General features: G+C 38.7%; 2 protein-coding genes across 2 annotated transcripts in view; one reads left to right on the forward strand and one right to left on the reverse strand.

Moving 5' to 3' along the window:
* LOC126971541 (cadherin-related tumor suppressor) overlaps nt 1-19,299 on the forward strand; it is a 362,047-nt gene that overhangs the window by 209,883 nt on the left and 132,865 nt on the right. The window lies entirely within an intron of this gene.
* On the reverse strand, nt 17,859-18,560 carry LOC126971692 (uncharacterized). The gene has a single exon (XM_050818087.1). The coding sequence runs from the start codon at nt 18,558-18,560 to the stop codon at nt 17,859-17,861; it is 702 nt and encodes a 233-aa protein (XP_050674044.1).

A 19,299-nucleotide genomic window follows, 5' to 3' on the forward strand; every position in this document is an offset into this window, starting at 1 on the left:
TCCTCTTATTTCAAAAAATTTAACTAACAGACACTACGATATGAAATGTTTAATTAATGCAATACAAAAAAAACGAAACAAAAACTGAAATTAGTTTGGGTCGCTACTAATACATGAATTATTGACATTTTATCAAAATTAAATTTAGTAAATGCTTTACTTAGAAAAACCAACGGAAATTATTATTGACACGGGAATTACTGATAAACGCGGTAACGTTTCCATTCCAAGAATCCAATGAATTATGTAAGTATTTATTTCTATGTACGCCGGTGAACCATTAAAATAACTTTATCACTTGTTGCAATACTTAAATATTGAAAGATTAATAAAATTATATCATACTTATTATACTTTAGTGTCTTAAAAGTTATATGTAAGTAACAGTTTTACTGAATCCTTTGATATGTCAGCTCTCTCACACACATTGTTATATTATACTCGTAGTGCCTAGAGCGTAAAAAATCAGTAGTAAATTAATGACACTAAACCAGTTGGTCATTCGAAAAATTTCTTCAAGTAGACCCTTTTTAGATTCTACTGCCTATTGAGTAGTCTTACACGAGTGCTCTAGCTCAAATATGGAGATATGGATACTTGGTAGCATTAAGGTGTTTGGTTGCTACCTTCCGGTTTCATCATTATCTCATAGATAGCTAGATGGTAGTACTATTCTTAGGCCCTTAGATTGGGCTGGTTTAAAACAAGGCTATAAAGGCATAAAAGGCATTTATTTTTTCTAAATTGCTTCCTTTAGAATTATTTTTGATGTCATTTCTAATATACTAGATACTACTACCGCTTCGGAAACAAATGGAAGGCTCTAAGAGAGAAAAAGCGGCGCAAGAAACTATCCCAGTGTTCTTTTTTTGCGCTGTTTTTATTGAAATACACAATATTGTACAGTCATTGCAATGGCTATAAAATAATTATAATCTAGTCCCAGGCTGTCGGATCGCTTATATATTCAGCTATGGAGTAGTTACTTATATTTTGCTCAATATTTATGTTGTGGTCAACGATCCGAAGTTCATTGTGGTCTTCACTTCAGTCTCATTCAATACCCATAAAATAAAGTGCTCACCGTAACTTAAAAAGTTTTCACTGCAAATAAGTACTTCACTTGACTATTCTCTTTTTTCGAAATCGGTGAAAAATTATTATCAAGGAAAAGCAATCAATACAATGAAATGAGAAAAGTTATAATAACGTACTTTACGACGTAAAAGTATACCTAAATCATATGACTATATAGGAGTCTTCCATTCATGAATGTATTTTATTACGTCAGTGAGGGCCCACTGTGGGGGCGCGGTACCCCCTCGGCCCCCCGGCGCTAGCACGGCCCAGGGTAGGCGAGTGACGTCAGACCTTTCAGCAACAAGTGTTACCAATGTAGGTAGTGTTCGTGCGAGACTATTTTTATCCACAAAAGACAGACTCGACTCACTGCGACCACTGTGGATAAAAATGGAGTGTCGTCCAGTCTTTGTGTCTTACAAACGAACTTGATGTCTCCTAACATTATGAAGCTGTTTGAACGCACTCAACTCTAAAACATGGGCTCTTAACCGTCCGTACTCTCAGGGTCCAACGGGAACCCTATTCCATCCGACCGTACGTGCCTCTCTCAGCTGTATATCAGAAACTGTTAAACAGCTGAAATTTTAACGGTGTGACCCTATTACTCATGCCGCTATAATAATGAGTATATTAACGCAAATAAAAAAGCCTTTCTTTTATAAAATATTGTATTAGTGCACTGTATTGTATTATCTTAATTGTGGTTGTGGGTCCAACTCGGATTTACCCGTCTTTATATTAAGATTAATAAGAGATCATTATCATGATGATACAAATCTTAGCTAGTCACGGAGTATTCAGAATAAGTATTTGTACAATGGAGAAGAAAAAGCATTTCCGAATCCTTTTTCCGCATTCGCCGACTACATTGTTCGTCGTACTACTGCGAAAATATTAGCCTTTATGTATCTATTGATGAACAATAAACAATTATTGTACGTCAATGCCGTCCAAACCAAGTCTCGCAACTCAGTTCACCTTTAAAATATGTGAGATCCATGTAATACCATATCGGTCAATTTATTTACTTCCTACCTAAGGGTCCTTAAGTCTTACGTTAAGTTATTACGTAATTAGCTAACCTAGTATCATCTGACAGTGACCATATAAATATTAACAATATTTTATGTTTCAAATAAATATATTAACTAGTGATTAGATCTACAAATGTATAGAATTTGCAGTACTTGTTTACCTTCATATTTACAACATTGTTCTTAGACCATCATTATTTATAATCAACAGTATACAGTACTACATTATACAGTTTATATCCACCCTCGGATTTGGATACGGAAAATATCATTTTTTTTTCTAATACACAACACAATTATTACCTACTGTCCATTAGTTATTATAAATGAAAATAATTCAAAATGATCTTCTCTGGCCTTAAGGCGCTATAGTCCTAAAAACTAACATTTTTGAAATTCTACATAAAATACTTCTACAAATACTACGGTTCCAATTTTTTGACATGTTTATCTTCATTTATTTATCTAAATTATGGCAATTTTCGAAAATACGATTACGAAATAAAATCTCGATAGATTTATTATTGGAAAAATAGGCTTTTTCATTTGAATTGTTTTATATTATCATAACACTATGATAGCTATCTACAAAACTTATTTTATTCGATAGTTTATTAGTATTTATAATTTTTCCTCGTTGGTTTGATCAATACGCTTTAGCAGTACGCCCGTGACCACTGTCAAGGACGGTACTGTATTCATTTCTCTCGGGCTGAGGCCTTACGTAAGATTTTAGCAAACTTTAAAAAATGGGTAATAAAAAATGATGATGATGCGGCAGTGTATTATGTTAAAATATAATAGGTGAATGGAAGTCGGAAAGTACTAAAATAAAATGTACACACTGTTATTTTGAATATTATGCCACCCGGGATTGTTGGACGTATGTTCTTTAGGGAAGTTAGAAATTCATAATGGCCGCCGCACAAATTTATGATTTCAACAATAATATGTATATCGTATCCCAGGTTCTCGAGGGTGCAGAGAACGAGTTTGGGATCATTTTTTAAATAAAAGATGGCCGACGCGCAAAATTATGATTTCAACAATATGGGTATCGTATCCGAGGTTCTCGAGGGTGCAGAGAACGAATTTGGGATAATTTTTGAAATCCAAGATCGCTGCTGCACAAATTTATGATTTCAACAATATGGGTATCGTATCCGAGGTTCTCAAGGGTACAGAGAACGAATTTGGGATCATTTTTGAAATCCAAGATGGATTATCTATAAATAAATTTAAATGTTTTATAAAAAAATGGCTCTGTCGTAAATCCTATTACTCCACTTCTGAATATCTAAATGATCGGACAGCCTGGGACTAGATTGTGATTATTTTATAGCGATAGAAATGACTGTACAATATTGTATATTTTTATTGAAAAGAGCGCAAAAAAAAGAATGCTGGGAGAGTTTCTTGCTCCGCTTCTTCTCTCTCAGAGCGCCATTTGTTTCCGAAGCGGTAGTAGTATCTAGTAGTATAAAAAATGACATCAAAAAGAATTCTAAAGGAATCAATTTTGAGAAAATAAATGCCTTTATGCCTTTATACCGCTGTGCAAAGTTTTGATTTCAACAATATGGGTATCGTATCCGAGGTTCTCGAGGGTGCAGAGAACAAATTTGGGATCATTTTTGAAATTCAAGATGGCTGCCGCGCAAAATTATGATTTCAACAATATGGGTATCGCATCCGAGGTTCTTGAGGGTGCAGAGAGCGAACTTGTGATCATTTATGAAACTGAAGATGGCCGCCGCGCAAAATATGTTTTCATCAATATAGGTATCGTATCCGAGGTTCTCGAGGGTGCAGAGAACGATTTTGGTATCATTTTTGAAATCCAAGATGGCCGCGTCGCAAAAATATGTATTTAACAATATGGGTATCGCATCTGAGGTTCTCGAGGGTGCAGAGAACGAATTTGGGATCATTTTTGAAATCCAAGATTTACTACATCAGTGTTTAACATAGTACTCCTTTATGAAATACTTATTATAAGATATAGGTTGGCAATCCATTACTTATTACCCTTATTAAAATTTTTGAAAAAATTATTTTAAGCATTTGGCTTAACACTTATAAGTTACTTCATATAAAGCAATTTGGCTTTACTAGGGGACGCTCGACTACGGATGCAGGTGTTGAACTCATCAGGAATATTTTTGAGGCCTGGGAGGAATCACAGAATGCACTTGGTATCTTCTGTGATTTATCTAAGGCTTTTGATTGTGTTCAGCATTCAACACTGGTCAGGAAGCTATGCCACTATGGTATAAGAGGATCTGCACTCGATCTTCTGATCTCATATTTAAATGATAGGATTCAGAGGGTCGAGGTGAATGGCAGGAGATCTCCTGGGACTCCTCTCGGTATGGGGGTACCACAAGAGTCTATTCTTGGACCCTTCCTCTTCCTAATTTATATAAATGATCTACCTAACCCTGTAGAAAAAAAACACAAGGTGGTATTGTTTGTGGATGACACTTCACTTATATTCAAAGTGAAACGAAGCCAAGTTTTGTATGACGAAGTAAACAATGTTCTATCTGACATCGTGTACTGGTTTAGCGCCAATAACTTATTGTTAAATAATCATAAAACCAAATATATTAAATTCACCGCGCCAAATGTCAAAAATGTAGATGCGAATATTTTATTAAATGGAGAGGTGGTAAAACCAGTGGAATCTGCTATATTTCTTGGCATTACTCTTGATTCCAAATTGCAGTGGGGCCCCCATATTGAAGGATTGGCGAATAGGCTTAGTTCTGCAGCATATGCGGTTAAGAAAATTAGACGGTTAACTGACATAGATACGGCGAGATTAGTATACATTAGTTATTTTCATAGTAATATGTCCTATGGTATATTGTTATGGGGCAGTGCGGCCAATATTAATACTATCTTTGTGCTGCAGAAGAGGGCTATTCGCGCGATTTATAACGTAGGTCCTAATGAATCATTAAGAGAAAAATTTAAAGAAATAAACATTTTGACTGTCGCTTCTCAATACATTTTTGTTCTGTACATAAGCACATTGAGGAATTTTCTAGAAATTGTGACATTCATAATGATAACACGAGGAACAAACATAAACTTGTTATGCCTACTACTCGGTTGGGTCGAGTTAGTAAGTCTTTTGTTGGGCGATGTATATGCTTCTACAATATGATCCCAGAAAATGTACAAAACAAATGTGTTACGAAATTTAAAAGAATTGTTAAAAAACGTTTGTGTGGGAAAGATTATTATAGCATAAACGATTTTCTTAATGACACCACGGACTGGGAATAAAGCGTACACCCTCACGCTCTTCGATTATAAATGTTTATTGTACGATATTACATTGTAATCCATATTTTATATAAAAAAAACAGCCCGCTGAGTTTCTTGCGCCCATTCTTCTCAGGTCTGAGGCAGTCTCTTTTGAATGGGTGGTAGATTTTGACGTTCAATAAGTGATTTTAAATCCTATTTTGAATAAAAATATTTGAATTTGAATTTGAATCAGTAGTATACGTACTTGCACGATACAACGCTAGGAGTGAAGATGTTCTACTAACTCACATACGCGCGCTAAACCTGCACGAGGAGCCCTTCAGGCGATGTAATTAAACCTACCTCTTACGAAGAGGTGAAGCTAATTGTTTAGGAGCTTCACTCCAAGAAGGCCCCGGGGCCCGATACTATTAACAATAGGGTTCCTTAAATCCTGCCGTCGACTCTTATTACTTTACTGGTTACCATTTTTAATATTCTTTTGTCTAATAGCGCGTTCCCCGCACAATGGAAGGAGTCTATTGTTATCGGTATCCCAAAACCCAATAAATTTAATCCGAGTAGCTATAGGCCTATTAGCTTAATTAATTCAATCAGGCAACTGTACGAAAGACTAATTCTCGCGCGTCTTAATCACTACATCGCGGAGCTTAACCTGATACCCGACATGCAGTTCGGGTTCAGAACCGCTCACTAGTGTCCCCAGCAGGCTCACCGACTCACCGAGTACATCCTCATACCGCGTTAAATCCACGCTACCACGGCAGCCGTGTTTTTCGATGTCGCGAAGGCCTTCGACAATGTATGGCACAACGGCTTAGTATTCAAGTTGTATCAACTGGGAGTGCCAGACAGGCTCGTGCCATACGAGCCTACCTTACTGATCGCTCCTTCCGATATCGAGTAGAGGGCACCCTATCCTTACCCCGATCCATCAGGCCTGGCGTGCCACAGGGTTCGGTCCTCTCTCCCACTCTATTCTCGCTCTTCACGAGCGACATTCCCAAGTTTCCGAGTGTCCAGCTCACTCAGTACGCTAACGATACGGCACTCTACTTTGGCTCCGCCTTGAGCAAGAACATTAAAGTGGTTCGAGCTGCCGTCGATGAACTAGGCAACTGGTTCAGAAAATAGCGAATTGAAGTGTACAAAACCATCGTACGGCCGATACTGTCATAAGCAAGCGTCGTTTTCGCGCACACCCCACCGAGCCACCTACACCGTTTCTAAGTAGTTCAAAATAAATTCACGCGCACACTAACCGGAGCCTCGTGGTTCATCCGAAACGTTGACCTTCACCGCGATCTAGAGCTTCCGACGATAGCTCAACACTTTAAAGAGATCTCGCGACGCTTCTTTGACAAGGCGCCTTACCATCCCAACATCGTGGTTAGGAAGGCATGTGGGTACACCCCGCTTCACCATAGTCTCAACCCACTAAGACGTCCCCGGCACGTCACAGTAGAACCTGATGACGACATCACCATCGCAAACGCGACACCCACACAAACACCGACACAAACGCGCACACACCTTCACAGGCCTAGGCGCGGTCAACCGCCGTAAACCACTGGTACTCGTCACTCTGACGATGGCCAGCGGCTCGCAACCTAGATACACCACACATTCTTTCCCTGTGCTTCCCCGGGGTGTAAAAAGAATAGGGTAGTCCCAGGCCCAAGGGTGTCGTAAGAGGCGACTACGGGCTTATTGAAAGTGGGAGAGTCACGTTACCGTCTTTTGACGTCGGCACAATCGGGCCAGACTCGTCCGGGTTACTTATCACACTCGCACAGAATACAGTCTAATATACCTATCACATAGATGGGCGGCGGCTATTGAAAGCCAGGGGGAAGGCCTGGCAGTTAGCCTGGATATAGTGAAGGCCTTTGATCGTGTATGGCACAAGGCACTTCTCTCAAAACTTCATCATTTGGGCTTCCCGAGAGCTTCTGCAAGTGGACCTCCAGCTTCCTCACTGGGCGCAGCATACAGGTCGTTGTCGACGGATATTGCTCGAACCCGAAGCCCGTGAATGCTGGAATGCCCCAAGGCTGTGTGCTATCTCCCACGCTGTTTCTTCTGCATAGCAATGATATGTTCTACACCTCCAACATACATTGCTATGCAGACGACAGCACTGGTGATGCCGTATACACGGGCCAAGTCTCTCTCGGGAAAACGTCGACCAGTGCCGGGAGAAACTTGTGTCTTCTATCGAGTCCTCTCCCGAGAAGGTCGCGAAATGGGGTAAATTGAACCTTGTCCAATTCAACCCCCAGAAGACTCAAGTTTGCGCGTTTACCCCTAAAAATCCCCATTTGCCGCATCACCGCTCTTCGAGAACACTTCCCTTAAAGCCTCGCCTAGTATCGGCATACTGGGTCTCGAAATCTCGAGTGATTGCCAATTCCGTGGCCATCTGGAGGGCAAAGCCAAATTGGCTTCAAAGAAGCTGGGCGTCATCAATAGAGCACGGCAATACTTCAAGCCGGCCCACATTCTATCGCTCTACAAAGCGCAGGTCCGGTCACGCATGGAGTATTGCTGTCATCTCTGGTTTAGCGCACCCCGGTATCAGCTCGACCCATTTGACCGCGTTCAACGCAGAGCAGCTCGAATTATCGGGGACCCAGTTCTCTGTGAACGGCTAAATCACTTGGCTTTGCGTAGAGACGTCGCTTCATTGTGTGTTTTTTACCGCATTTATCACGGGGAGTGTTCCGAAGAGCTGTTTAACCTGATTCCTGCCGCCGAATTCCACCTTCATACGACACGCCACTAGTTAGGATATTATCTCCACCATCTGGATGTGTGGCGGTCCTTCACAGTGCGGTTTTCAAGGAGCCTTCTTCCACGTACTACAAAGCTGTGGAATGAGCTTCCTTGTGCGGTGTTTCCGGGACGATACGACATGGGTACCTTCAAAAAAAGCGCGTACACCTTCCTTAAAGGCCCGCAACGCTCTTGTGATTCCTCTGGTGTTGCAAGGGAATGTGAGCGGCGGTGATCACTTAGCACCGGGTGACCCGTACGCTCGTTTGTCCTCCTATTCCATAAAAAAAAAATCTCTTGGTACCCGACCAGACGTTAGTCCTCATCCTATAATCGTTTCACTCCACTCACAGTAACACACGGACTGACATACACCACTTACATAATCACAAACACACTCCATAAACAGACACAAACACAAACATACATGCACACAAACATTTACACTACTTACATACATACAAACATTCATAAACATACATACACACTTACATACATTACACAAAACATCACCACAATCGCCGGCGAGTGCGCTCTTCTCATGTCTTCATCTTCATTTTCATTCTCTCTCCTTCCCACAAGCACACAGCCGGTCCAAGGTTCGAGTCTCCTTAGGAGACGCCCCGCGACTGTTGTTGCGTAGTCTTTGCGGCCTCCACGGCCCACGTCCTATGCCGCTGTAAAAGAATTCAGGGCTAACAGCATAGAGGAGGTTTTTAGTCGGTATGGGGTGTCCGGTTGCGCGGACACTGGAGTCCCGTTACGTATTTGAGTTACTTATATACGCCCCGTTCCGGGGCGTAAATACGTAACTGTAATTTCCTCATCTCGAAAAAAAAAACCTGCACGATACAAAGCTATTGGGGAAGATGTTCTACGTTTTCGCGGCCACGCGCCTCAATCTCGAGAACCTCGGACACGATACGCATATTGTTGAAATCATAATTTTGCGTAGTGGCCATCTTGGATTTCAAAAATGATCCCAAATTCGTTCTCTGCACCCTCGAGAACCTCGGGTACGATACCCATATTGTTGAAATCAAAGATTTTGCGCAGCGGCCATCTTGGATTTCAAAAATGATCCCAAATTCATTCTCTGCAGCCTCGAGAACCTCGGATACGATACCCATATTGTTGAAATCAAAATTTTGCGCGGCGGCCATCTTGGATTTCAAAAATGATCCCAAATTCGTTCTCTGCACCTTCGAGAACCTCGGATACGATACCCATATTGTTGAAATCATAATTTTGCGCGGCGGCCATCTTAGATTTCAAAAATGATCCCAAATTCGTTCTCTTCAGCCTCGAGAACCTCGGATACGATATCCATAATGTTGATAATTTTGCGCGTAATATAACATTTCTCTCATACCTCGATAAAAAAGTTTCACTTCAAAAATGCATAAAAAATATCACAGAATTTCGTACTCTTGGCAACTTAAGTTTTAAAAAATATTTCGCGGACCTTCCGCAGTGGGGTCGTTGACCCGCTTCGCTCATATCGTGTCTCAGCCATGCTCGTGTCTATGCGTACCTATCGAATCTTATAGATATACGTTCGAGCGATTTTTGCCTAAAGTGTTTCGAAAACCTCGCCTTAAGACGAATTGACGAATCAATTGAAACGCACTTTCACTTTGGGCACATTGTTCATTGCCAATCTTATGGTGTGTTTCAGGGAGTCTTCCATGGAGTTTACAGCTAGCCAGTCTCCTACTCTTATGAAGACAGGAACGTCCGATAACAACCACGATGTGGATCAAGCTTTATGACACTGAGTCTTGTTGAAAGAGGCATCTTGATTATGGAACATTATTTTATTTATTTGGAGAGGGTGGAGAGGTTTAACTCGCCCAGGGTGAGTCCTAGTAACACCGCCACTCACCCATCACACAATGGAGAAATAGGTGATTGTTGGTCTCACAATTCTGTGTATATCTATAAAAGCTTTGAGCGTACTCCCCAATGTGTCCGTGCCAGACGTCGACATACACCCGTTCTGCGCATAATTTCACACAGGTACTTTCCTGTTCGAGAGCTGGGTGGAAAGAGGGCAGCTAGCCTCGAAGGTGTCAGTGATACCATCCGTGGTTACTTTTATTTATCCAGTATGTTTTCTTTGGATGCTTAAACGTATGTGTTTGGTTTTTGAGGCAAGCCAAGAGGGCAAGAAGTCCAATGATATGTGTCGGTGATCCGATAGCGAAATTTCATCACTGACTCGCTAGTTTGATACTCGACTGGCAATGTAATCGGTTGTGAAAGTAATATCTAAGACTTCCTGCTTGTAGTAAAGAAGGTTGGCTTGTTACCACTGTATAGTACATGCAGGCAATTAGTGTCTGAGAAGTTAAGATGTTTCTCACCTCTATCGTTGACGTCGCTGCTTCCCCAAGTTGTGTGGTACGCAATGACATCGGCTGTCAGATCGGCGTTGTTGTGGCAAGCATAATCGACCACTCTCGACAAATCTGTTGTCGGATATCTTGCTTCGTATGGTAGCTGAGCACACAATCACTCTGGTACCCTCCGAACCTTTGAAATATACATACGCCGCAAAATGGTCGTCGTTGCAAACCTCTGTAACTAATAGGTAAGAAATTAGTGTACTTGTTGAAGACAATGCAGGCTCTGGGGCTTGATCCACTGGTATTGTAAATTAATTTACCAGTGGCAATGAGTCCCATGCTCTTGTCGTTGTTGACCCACTACTCTTGTAGCAGGGCAATAAAGATCTCTCTATTGACGAGGCATTTCTCTATTACTGCTGTAGCAGCCTTGGCTTGGTGGAGATTTGCCTGCAGTATCCTCGCCCTGCTATTGCGGTGCGCCATCAGATCCCACCGGAGGTGGAAGGCTCAGTTCGGTCTATGTTCTGGAGGGGTTATTCCCCCCGCGGCCAGAATTAGACCGACTCCGACCCATCCCTCGCCAGAAGGGACCTGTGCCGCTTCTAGACATCGGCCCTTAGCCCCGCGTCGGCTAGTTTTGGGGCAACCGGCTGTTGCGGGTTCCTTGTGATCTCGGATGTTCTCTTACAGAGTTTTCGTGCATGGATCGTCCAAGGACGTGACCAAAAGTGACCTCTTGGGCTCACACTTGGACAGTTTTGGGCTGGGACTTCGGAGAAATCTTCTCTGACCTGCAAAATTCTTCAACTTTCACTTCAATTGGTGGGCAGTAACGTGCGTTCTGTAAGTAAAGTAAAGTCTATTAAGCTTACGCCTTGGCTTCGTCTACAGGCAGATCAGTTAAGAGAAACTTTTTGAATCTTTTCCGGGCGGGTCCCGAGGTGCCAATGTATCGGAGGTACACTATTAAAGTCTGAGCTCTCCCCCAGACACGCAGCCCTCGTCACGGTACGTCTCACAACTTGGCTTGCATTTCCTCCTTCTTTATCCGGGCAACATACCTACCCTTTGATATGGGGCAGGATCCATATCCTGCCCCATATCAAAGGGTAGGTCTCTCTCCGCCTCCATAGGCGGAGTTATTATGGAACATAATATTGTCAGGAATAAAGCTTCTTCTTAAAAATCGGACTGATTTAAATACCTTAAGGAATACCACAAGAATATTATTATGTAAAAAAATATATTAAGTATATTATTAGTATTGTTCTTTCATTGTGACGTTAGTGTGATTCTTCCACATTTAGGTTCATTAGTCAGTGTCACCTCTTGGGACACCTAAGGAATTAGGACCATTCAGAGAAACACCAATTAGCCTATAATTATAGTAAGTAATCCATGATACTTTTTATTATTAACAAAAACATTTTTAATTATTAATTATGAAGAAGTAGTACAAGTTCAAAAAATTTCAGTGTTGATTATTGAAAAAAAAAATATCCATTTCTTTTTAATAAAACTTTTTTCATTACGTATTCTATATATTATAATAATCGATGCACAATTATGGTACTAGTATCTATTATAGAAAACTGCCAATAGACAATTATTTAGTTCTGCCATAACTCTGTTTGGAATTTTATATGTAATTATGAAATGAAATGAAATGAAATATATCTTTATTGCACACCACAAAATAATGAAACATAACAAAAATCGAGACTACAAAAAGCAATAGCCGGCCTTATCGCTTAAGAGCGATTTCTACCAGGCAACCTGTAATGAATCAGTTATAGTTGAAAAAATAACAGAAGGTGGTGTTATCGATATGCATATAATTTAAACATACAGTAAATAATTCCAAGAAAAGAGCTAGTATTGAATTTGTCACAGTAATAAATAATAATTATGGAGCGTTGTTTTGAAAGATTGGAGAGTTTTAGCCTTTCTGATTTCAGAGGGAAGAGAATTCCATAGGTGAACAGCTTGCACAGCAAATGAATTGTTGAAAAAGGAAGTTTTATGAACAGGTGTACAAAGCAAGAGATTATGGACAGACCGAAGATATAGTTGGTGGGAACTCAATGCTGAAAATTTTTCCTTGATATATGTAGGAGTTTTAGGATCAAATGGGACACGATAGAGATGTATAAGTATATGGGAATTTCTACGCAAGCGGATAGGGAGCCATTTGAGCTGTTTGCGAAATTCAGACACGTGGTCATACTTACGTAGTCCAAATATAAAACGAATACACATGTTCTGCAATCGTTCAAGCTTATCCAACTGGAGTTCAGTTAAATCGACATATGAAATGTCAGCGTAGTCAAGAATGGACAGGAGAAGGGATTGAGCGAGTAAAGTTTTCGTGGGAATAGGAAGAAAATTTTGGAGTTTTTTTAATGAGTGAGAGGCAGCATAGAGCTTCCTACTAACCTCTTTTAATTGATGGTGCCAAGACAAATTCCGATCAATGAATACGCCTAAGCTCTTAATAGAGCAGCTAAAAGGAATAAGAGTTCCACCTACACAAATGGGAGGTAGATTACCCCACTCAATTTTATGGGTTAGTTGTGAGCTACTAACAATAATACATTGAGTTTTTGACGGATTCACTTTTAGACCATGGGCAGTACTCCATTCCACGATTGTAGATAAGTCTTTGTTAGTGTTTTTAATAGCTAAAGGCTCGAGAGAAGATTGTGAGTATATCTGGAGATCGTCTGCATACATCCACCACCAGGAAGTTAAATTTTTAGTTATAGAGTTGATAAAAATTGCAAAAAGAAGAGGAGACAGTACACCGCCTTGTGGAACTCCAGCGGAAAGGTTAGACCAGGTTGAAGTGTTATCATCAATCTTAGTCCTTTGCCGACGCCCACATAAATAGCTTCGAAACCACCCTATCACTGTTGGAGATACGTTAATGGAACTCAACATGCTCAGCAAAATATCAAAGTCAACAGTGCAGAAGGCATTACTGAAGCCGAGTAGTGTAAGTATTGTGAGCTGTTGCTTATGCCATGCCAGATCGGATATCATCAGTAATTTTTATAAGTGCAGTAGTTGTACTATGTCCTGGACGAAAACCAGATTGGAGAGGGTTAAGAACACTGTGCTTATTAATAAATATAGAGAATTGTTGATGGACTAAGCGTTCAAGAACCTTGGAAAGAAAAGGTAGTATAGATATGGGGCGATAGTCAGAAAGATTATGTGGTTTAGAAATTTTTGGTATTGGAATAACATTAGCGTCTTTCCAGTCTAATTGGCCAGACGTTATAGAAAAATTAAGAATATGAGAGATTGTAGGAACTAGGATATCTATGATAGGAAGGATCATATTACGACTAATGCAATCACTACCAACGGCCTTAGATGTAACAGACAAAATGTTTTTTTTAACGTCAGAATCAGTGAAGGGAGAGAAGTTGAACGGTGGAAAATCAGGGGTTGGGATTAAGGAAAGGTATTTAAGCGCTAAAGTATTTGAGCTTTAGTGTTATTGTCAAGAAAAGATGAATTTTGAGAGAAATGTTGATTAATTTGTTCAATATTTAGATTATTGTAAAACTGTTTGTTGTTGCTTCCCAACTCCTAGCGTTTTTAGGAATTTCCAAACTTTACTGGTTTCGCCGTTCTCAACAGACGAGTAGATATGGCGTCGCTGCGCGTCCCTGCACATTGTATTGCAACGATTCCTTAATCTTATATACTTTTCCCGGTTAAGATCAGAGTTATTCTGCTTATAAATAGATTTAGCTCGATTTTTAGAAGTTTGCAGTTTTTTACTATCATCAGTAAGCCAAGGAGCAGGTAAATGCTTTATCTTCACGGGTTTAACTGGCGCATGCTTATCGTACAGCTGTATTAGCAAAGAATTAAAAATATCAACTTTATCATTGATACTATTAGAATTAAAAATGACATCCCAATCAATAGTTTGTGCGTCTATAGAAAAACGTTGCATATCCATCCCGGAAAAATTCCGCTGCATCAGTATTTGGGGTTTACGTTTAGGGGGGCGTACTTTATAGGAGAGAAAAATGAGATCATGGAAGGAAAAAGCATTCGCAGAGCATTGCCCATGCGAGTTTACATACTCGGGCTTAGAGACTATGATGAGGTCAAGAAGAGACGGGGTGAGGAAAGAAGTGGGTGGCTGTAAGAGGAAGGATATGGAGATAATAGGATTCAGTAACGGACAAAAGCTTTTTTGAACGATGGACATCTTTAAGAAGACAGGTATTAAAATCACCCATTAAAATCAAGTGATCATATAGTGGGACAAATTTCTCGAGGATATGATCAAAGGAAGAGAAATAATCGACATTAAGTGAAGGACTGTAGAATACTCCAAGAAGGATTTTTGTATGTGAGAGGATAACTTCAACAAGAAGATACTCAACTTCATTCTGTGACAAGGAATCACTAGAAAAACTTATGATTGAAAACCGAAGGTGAGATCGAAGATAGAATGCAACGCCGCCACCAACTCTAACCACACGGTCGTTGCGAAGGAGGTGGTAGCCTGGAAGGTAATAAGAGGAAGAAGGGAGGCTAGGCCTAAGCCACGACTCAGAAATAAGTACGGCATGAACATTGCTAGAATCAAACGACGCCTGAAGGTCAAGATAATGTGCAGGAATGCTTTGTGCATTGAGGTGAACTATATTAAAGTTTTTCTGTGTGTCGAGGAAGTGATTACTGAGAGTAACGTCAATAGGAATATAAGATACACTTTGAAAACTTTCTTCACCACTAGAACCAGAAGAGACTATAGACTGAAAATCATCAAGGCTAGAGTTGTGTGACATTTTGAATCTTGATAATATGTAAAAATTATCTACTGTATATTACTACTTATACTATTACACAAAAAATAATATCCAAAAGTATACCTGCAACGAGTTTCCTAAACTAAAAATAATATACAAAAACAATTAAATTAAATTAAATGATTAACGAACCCACCCGCCAGTTGCAAGGAGAGATTAATTCACTTCTTTAAACAAACAATAATTAAAAAAATTAAAAGATAAAGTAAAAACAATAAAAAATGAAAAAGTAACCTTTTTTTCCTTTTAGCAAAAAGAAACAATTTATCTCAAAACCCTCAAAAAACATAGGTAGGTATTAAATAGATAACTTAGAGGACTAAAAACAAAGTGACTAAAGACAAAAAATGAAAATAATAAAAATGAAGTACATATACAAATAAAAATAATATAAACTATATCTATGAAGCTGTTTTGAGAAAGACTTGTAATTTTCACGTAAATTATTATAAAAATTAAATAAAGATTGCGCGCCTCCATCTGAGTACTCCACTTTTATGCTGTACAAATTTTGTTTACGGTGAAAACATGATGCAGAAATTAAAAACATAATATTTTTAATATCTTGACCCATATTAAGGGTGAGAAAAATAAATAATAAAATTATAAGTGGCGCTATCTTACAGCTTCAATAACTTAGCTTACTAATCATGTAATTCTATAATCTAATTCTAATAATCTATAAATGCAAGCGCAGTGATTGACCAAAAGCCTTGTATCCAAAGCAGTTATTTAGTCTGCGGCTGGTATGTCAAATGTCACAGCTATCATTAGATGACAGTTGTCACGTACATCTGCCAGTCACACAAGACACTAGAGGTGGGCTAAACTGTTATAATTTTTCAATGAATTATACTGTTGTGTTATATTTTTTAACTGTTGTTGTAAACTGTTATAATATATATTACGCTGATAGTTGTTGTTGCGGTTTGAAGTTATTTAAGTGTTATAATATAACATATTTGAATAGGAATAATTACCTTAATACTAAGTACTAGGTAGATGGTATTTTTTTTGTTGTGCTTTTTAGAAAGCTTTTTTTTCCCTGTGTACCTACACAGAACGATCTTATCGTCTAATGAGTTAAAAAACTTTTAACTAAACGTATATTTACACTATTCACAAAACTTTTATTTTTACACTAACACTTGTCTATTTACATAAAAAAATAAAAATAACTCAAGACGTATTATATATATTACACATATCCATTTAATTTACTATTCATACTATAGTTTATACAAACATTTTACTTCAAAATGATAATAATAATTTTCAAAACACAACTAGCAGTTTGTCAATTTAAAAACTCGCAAATAATGATTCTCATTGGAAATATAATGAATGAAAGTGTTGTTTTATCCAAAATGTTATTTATCTTCGTCTCATCGCAAAAAGAAATAGCTCTAATGTTTATAGCAAGAGTGTTTATAATACTTTTCAATCTAAAACAACAGTGTTATAATTTTATATTTGTTCGTCGCAAGTAAAAATAGCTTTTATTGTGATATGCGAAGTGTTCACATTACTTTGAATACACGCAGCATACAGCACTTACCTACTAAAGCGAATTAGAAAAAGGGCCATCTGTTAAAAAACATTAAATTTACAAAAATTTTAATAAAAGAAACGCACCACTTTCCGCTCGTATACATAGATGGCGCTGTAATTAAATTTTAAACGAACTTTAATAGTACGGAAATTATTTATATAATTATATTATAACAGTCTAGTGGCCAATTTTATACTGTGTTATACTGTTGTAAAAATATATTGTAATATATAATGTGTTGTGTGTTATAACGCCCACCTCTACAAGACACTGCAGTCTACACAAATAACAATGGTAATTTAATAGGTACCTACCTATTATATAACAACTACAGTTTTCATTTTCTAGTATCAACAACGGAATTTGATTTATTACACTAAAACTACAGTTTATTAAATATGTTATACACAGGAGAGAAATAGCATAGGCAATATAAATCTGATAATTATGTAGTATGACATTTATACTGTGACAATTGAGAATGTTTGAAATATAAGCTGCATTTAGTAATATCAAATTATCAAATTTTATGGAAAATTGTTTATTTAAAATGTTTAATAAATAGCATTTAATAGTATTATGATGTCCGATTTTATTTTTTTTCGTATTAAAAAACAGAACAGGAGGTAAATGAATACTGCAGGCTTGTTACAACACAAATGTTACAATGTGGTGCATTACAAGTTAGGTATATGCATTCTTTATATATTATCTTAATTATCAACACAGGATGGTAATGAAATTTTGTAATAAGTTATAAATACTAAATAAAAATAGTTTAATTCATATACATAACATAAATATGCATACTAGAAAGCTTAGGCTTTATGGTAGTGACATAGGTAATTAGAAGTTACAAAATGCTTACAGTTAACTAAACCTATGAATTGTACAAGTTATTTAAAGGTTACATTACCTTAAAATACTTACAGATTAATGATACCTTTTACTTATTTTTCACCGTTCTCTTGGACCTGGAGGTGAGACTGGCAGTACCCTGAGTCAGAGGCTTAGATGTCTGTGGTATGCTGTGTAGGTCAGCTTTCCACTCAGCTCGGTGATGTGAACCATCTGGGGCTATAATATGTATGCATCCATCCCTTGTCCAGCACTTGTTTATGCCGAATCTCTGCCTTGCCTCCATAAATAAGTTATGACGTCTCTTTGTTAAAAACTCTGACACAGTTAAGCCGCTGCCCTTAAATCCAGTTTTGGAGAACCAAACCTTATCCCGCAATGCTACATCCGCAAACTTTACCACTATAGGACGAGGTTTCTTTTCGGAAGGACGTCCTAAGCGATGGGATGACTTGATGGAAGCCACAGAGAATCCAGTCACACCAAGATATTCCCCTACTACTTTACAAACACGCGAAGTAACATCTTCCGACTTATCTTCGCTGACTCCGTGCACTAGTAGCATCTTGCGCTTTCTACGCATCTCCAGACGATCAACCTCTATACCAAGGAACTCCACCTGTCTCTGCAAAGTATTCATTGCAGAGAGCACAAAGGTCCTGAAGCTGTTAAAGTCTGCAGCCAAGGATGTGTTTGTAATGGGTCCATTATCTAGGCCCTGCTGGAACTCGCTCATCTTCTGTTCGAACATTTCAGCCATGGCGTTGAGCGAGTCATTTAATGCATCCATGATGACTGGTGATACGTAGTGATCGGAACAAAGGGATATTAAAGAAGTGAACTTAATTGACTTTCACTAGGAGAATAGGTACTGTCTGGTGGGTACTATTTATCACATTTATCACACTTAACACTAAATCTACTAAAATAATGGTATAAAATTACTATTTTTAAATTTTAAGATTATTGAAAATACGGAGCTCTTTATTATTTAGTTCTTACCGTTAGTTATTGAGTTTTTCCACATACTCACTATAATTATGAGAGAATATTGAGATCGATAACTACAGTTATTGACTTCTGTCACATTATTTTCCAAATTTCCATAGACTTATTGAATTAAGTAACTAATGTAATAATTTATGTCAAGCTGAGAGAGGGGGTGATCCCCCTTGCATTTATATCCTAATTTCCTTTTTTCCAGTAACCCGACTGGAACACGCAAGTTCTGGTCGTTGTCGAAAGCTGCTCTTGGTAACTTCAACCAGCCGTTCTTGCCGCCGCTGCACATGAGGAACGACATCCTGGCCATTATGGCAAAAGAGAAAGCCGATCTTCTGTGTATTCTTTTTGCCTTCAACTTGCTTCTTGACGACAACGGAAAAACACCGCCGACCATCCCGCGTTGTCAGAGCTCTATGCCTGTAGTACAGTTCAGACAGAAAACTGTTCGGCGAGCTATGTTTTAGTTGGGCGTCAGGGCGAGCGGGCCGGATAGTATTTCTCCAAACATGCTTAGAACGTGTACC

This window comes from Leptidea sinapis, chromosome 24, assembly GCF_905404315.1.
Source record: "Leptidea sinapis chromosome 24, ilLepSina1.1, whole genome shotgun sequence".
Taxonomy (NCBI): Eukaryota; Metazoa; Arthropoda; class Insecta; order Lepidoptera; family Pieridae; genus Leptidea; species Leptidea sinapis.

Coding starts and splice junctions, on each gene's coding strand:
- LOC126971692 (XM_050818087.1), bottom strand. CDS start 18,560: ATGGATGCATTAAATGACTCGCTCAACGCCATGGCTGAAATGTTCGAA.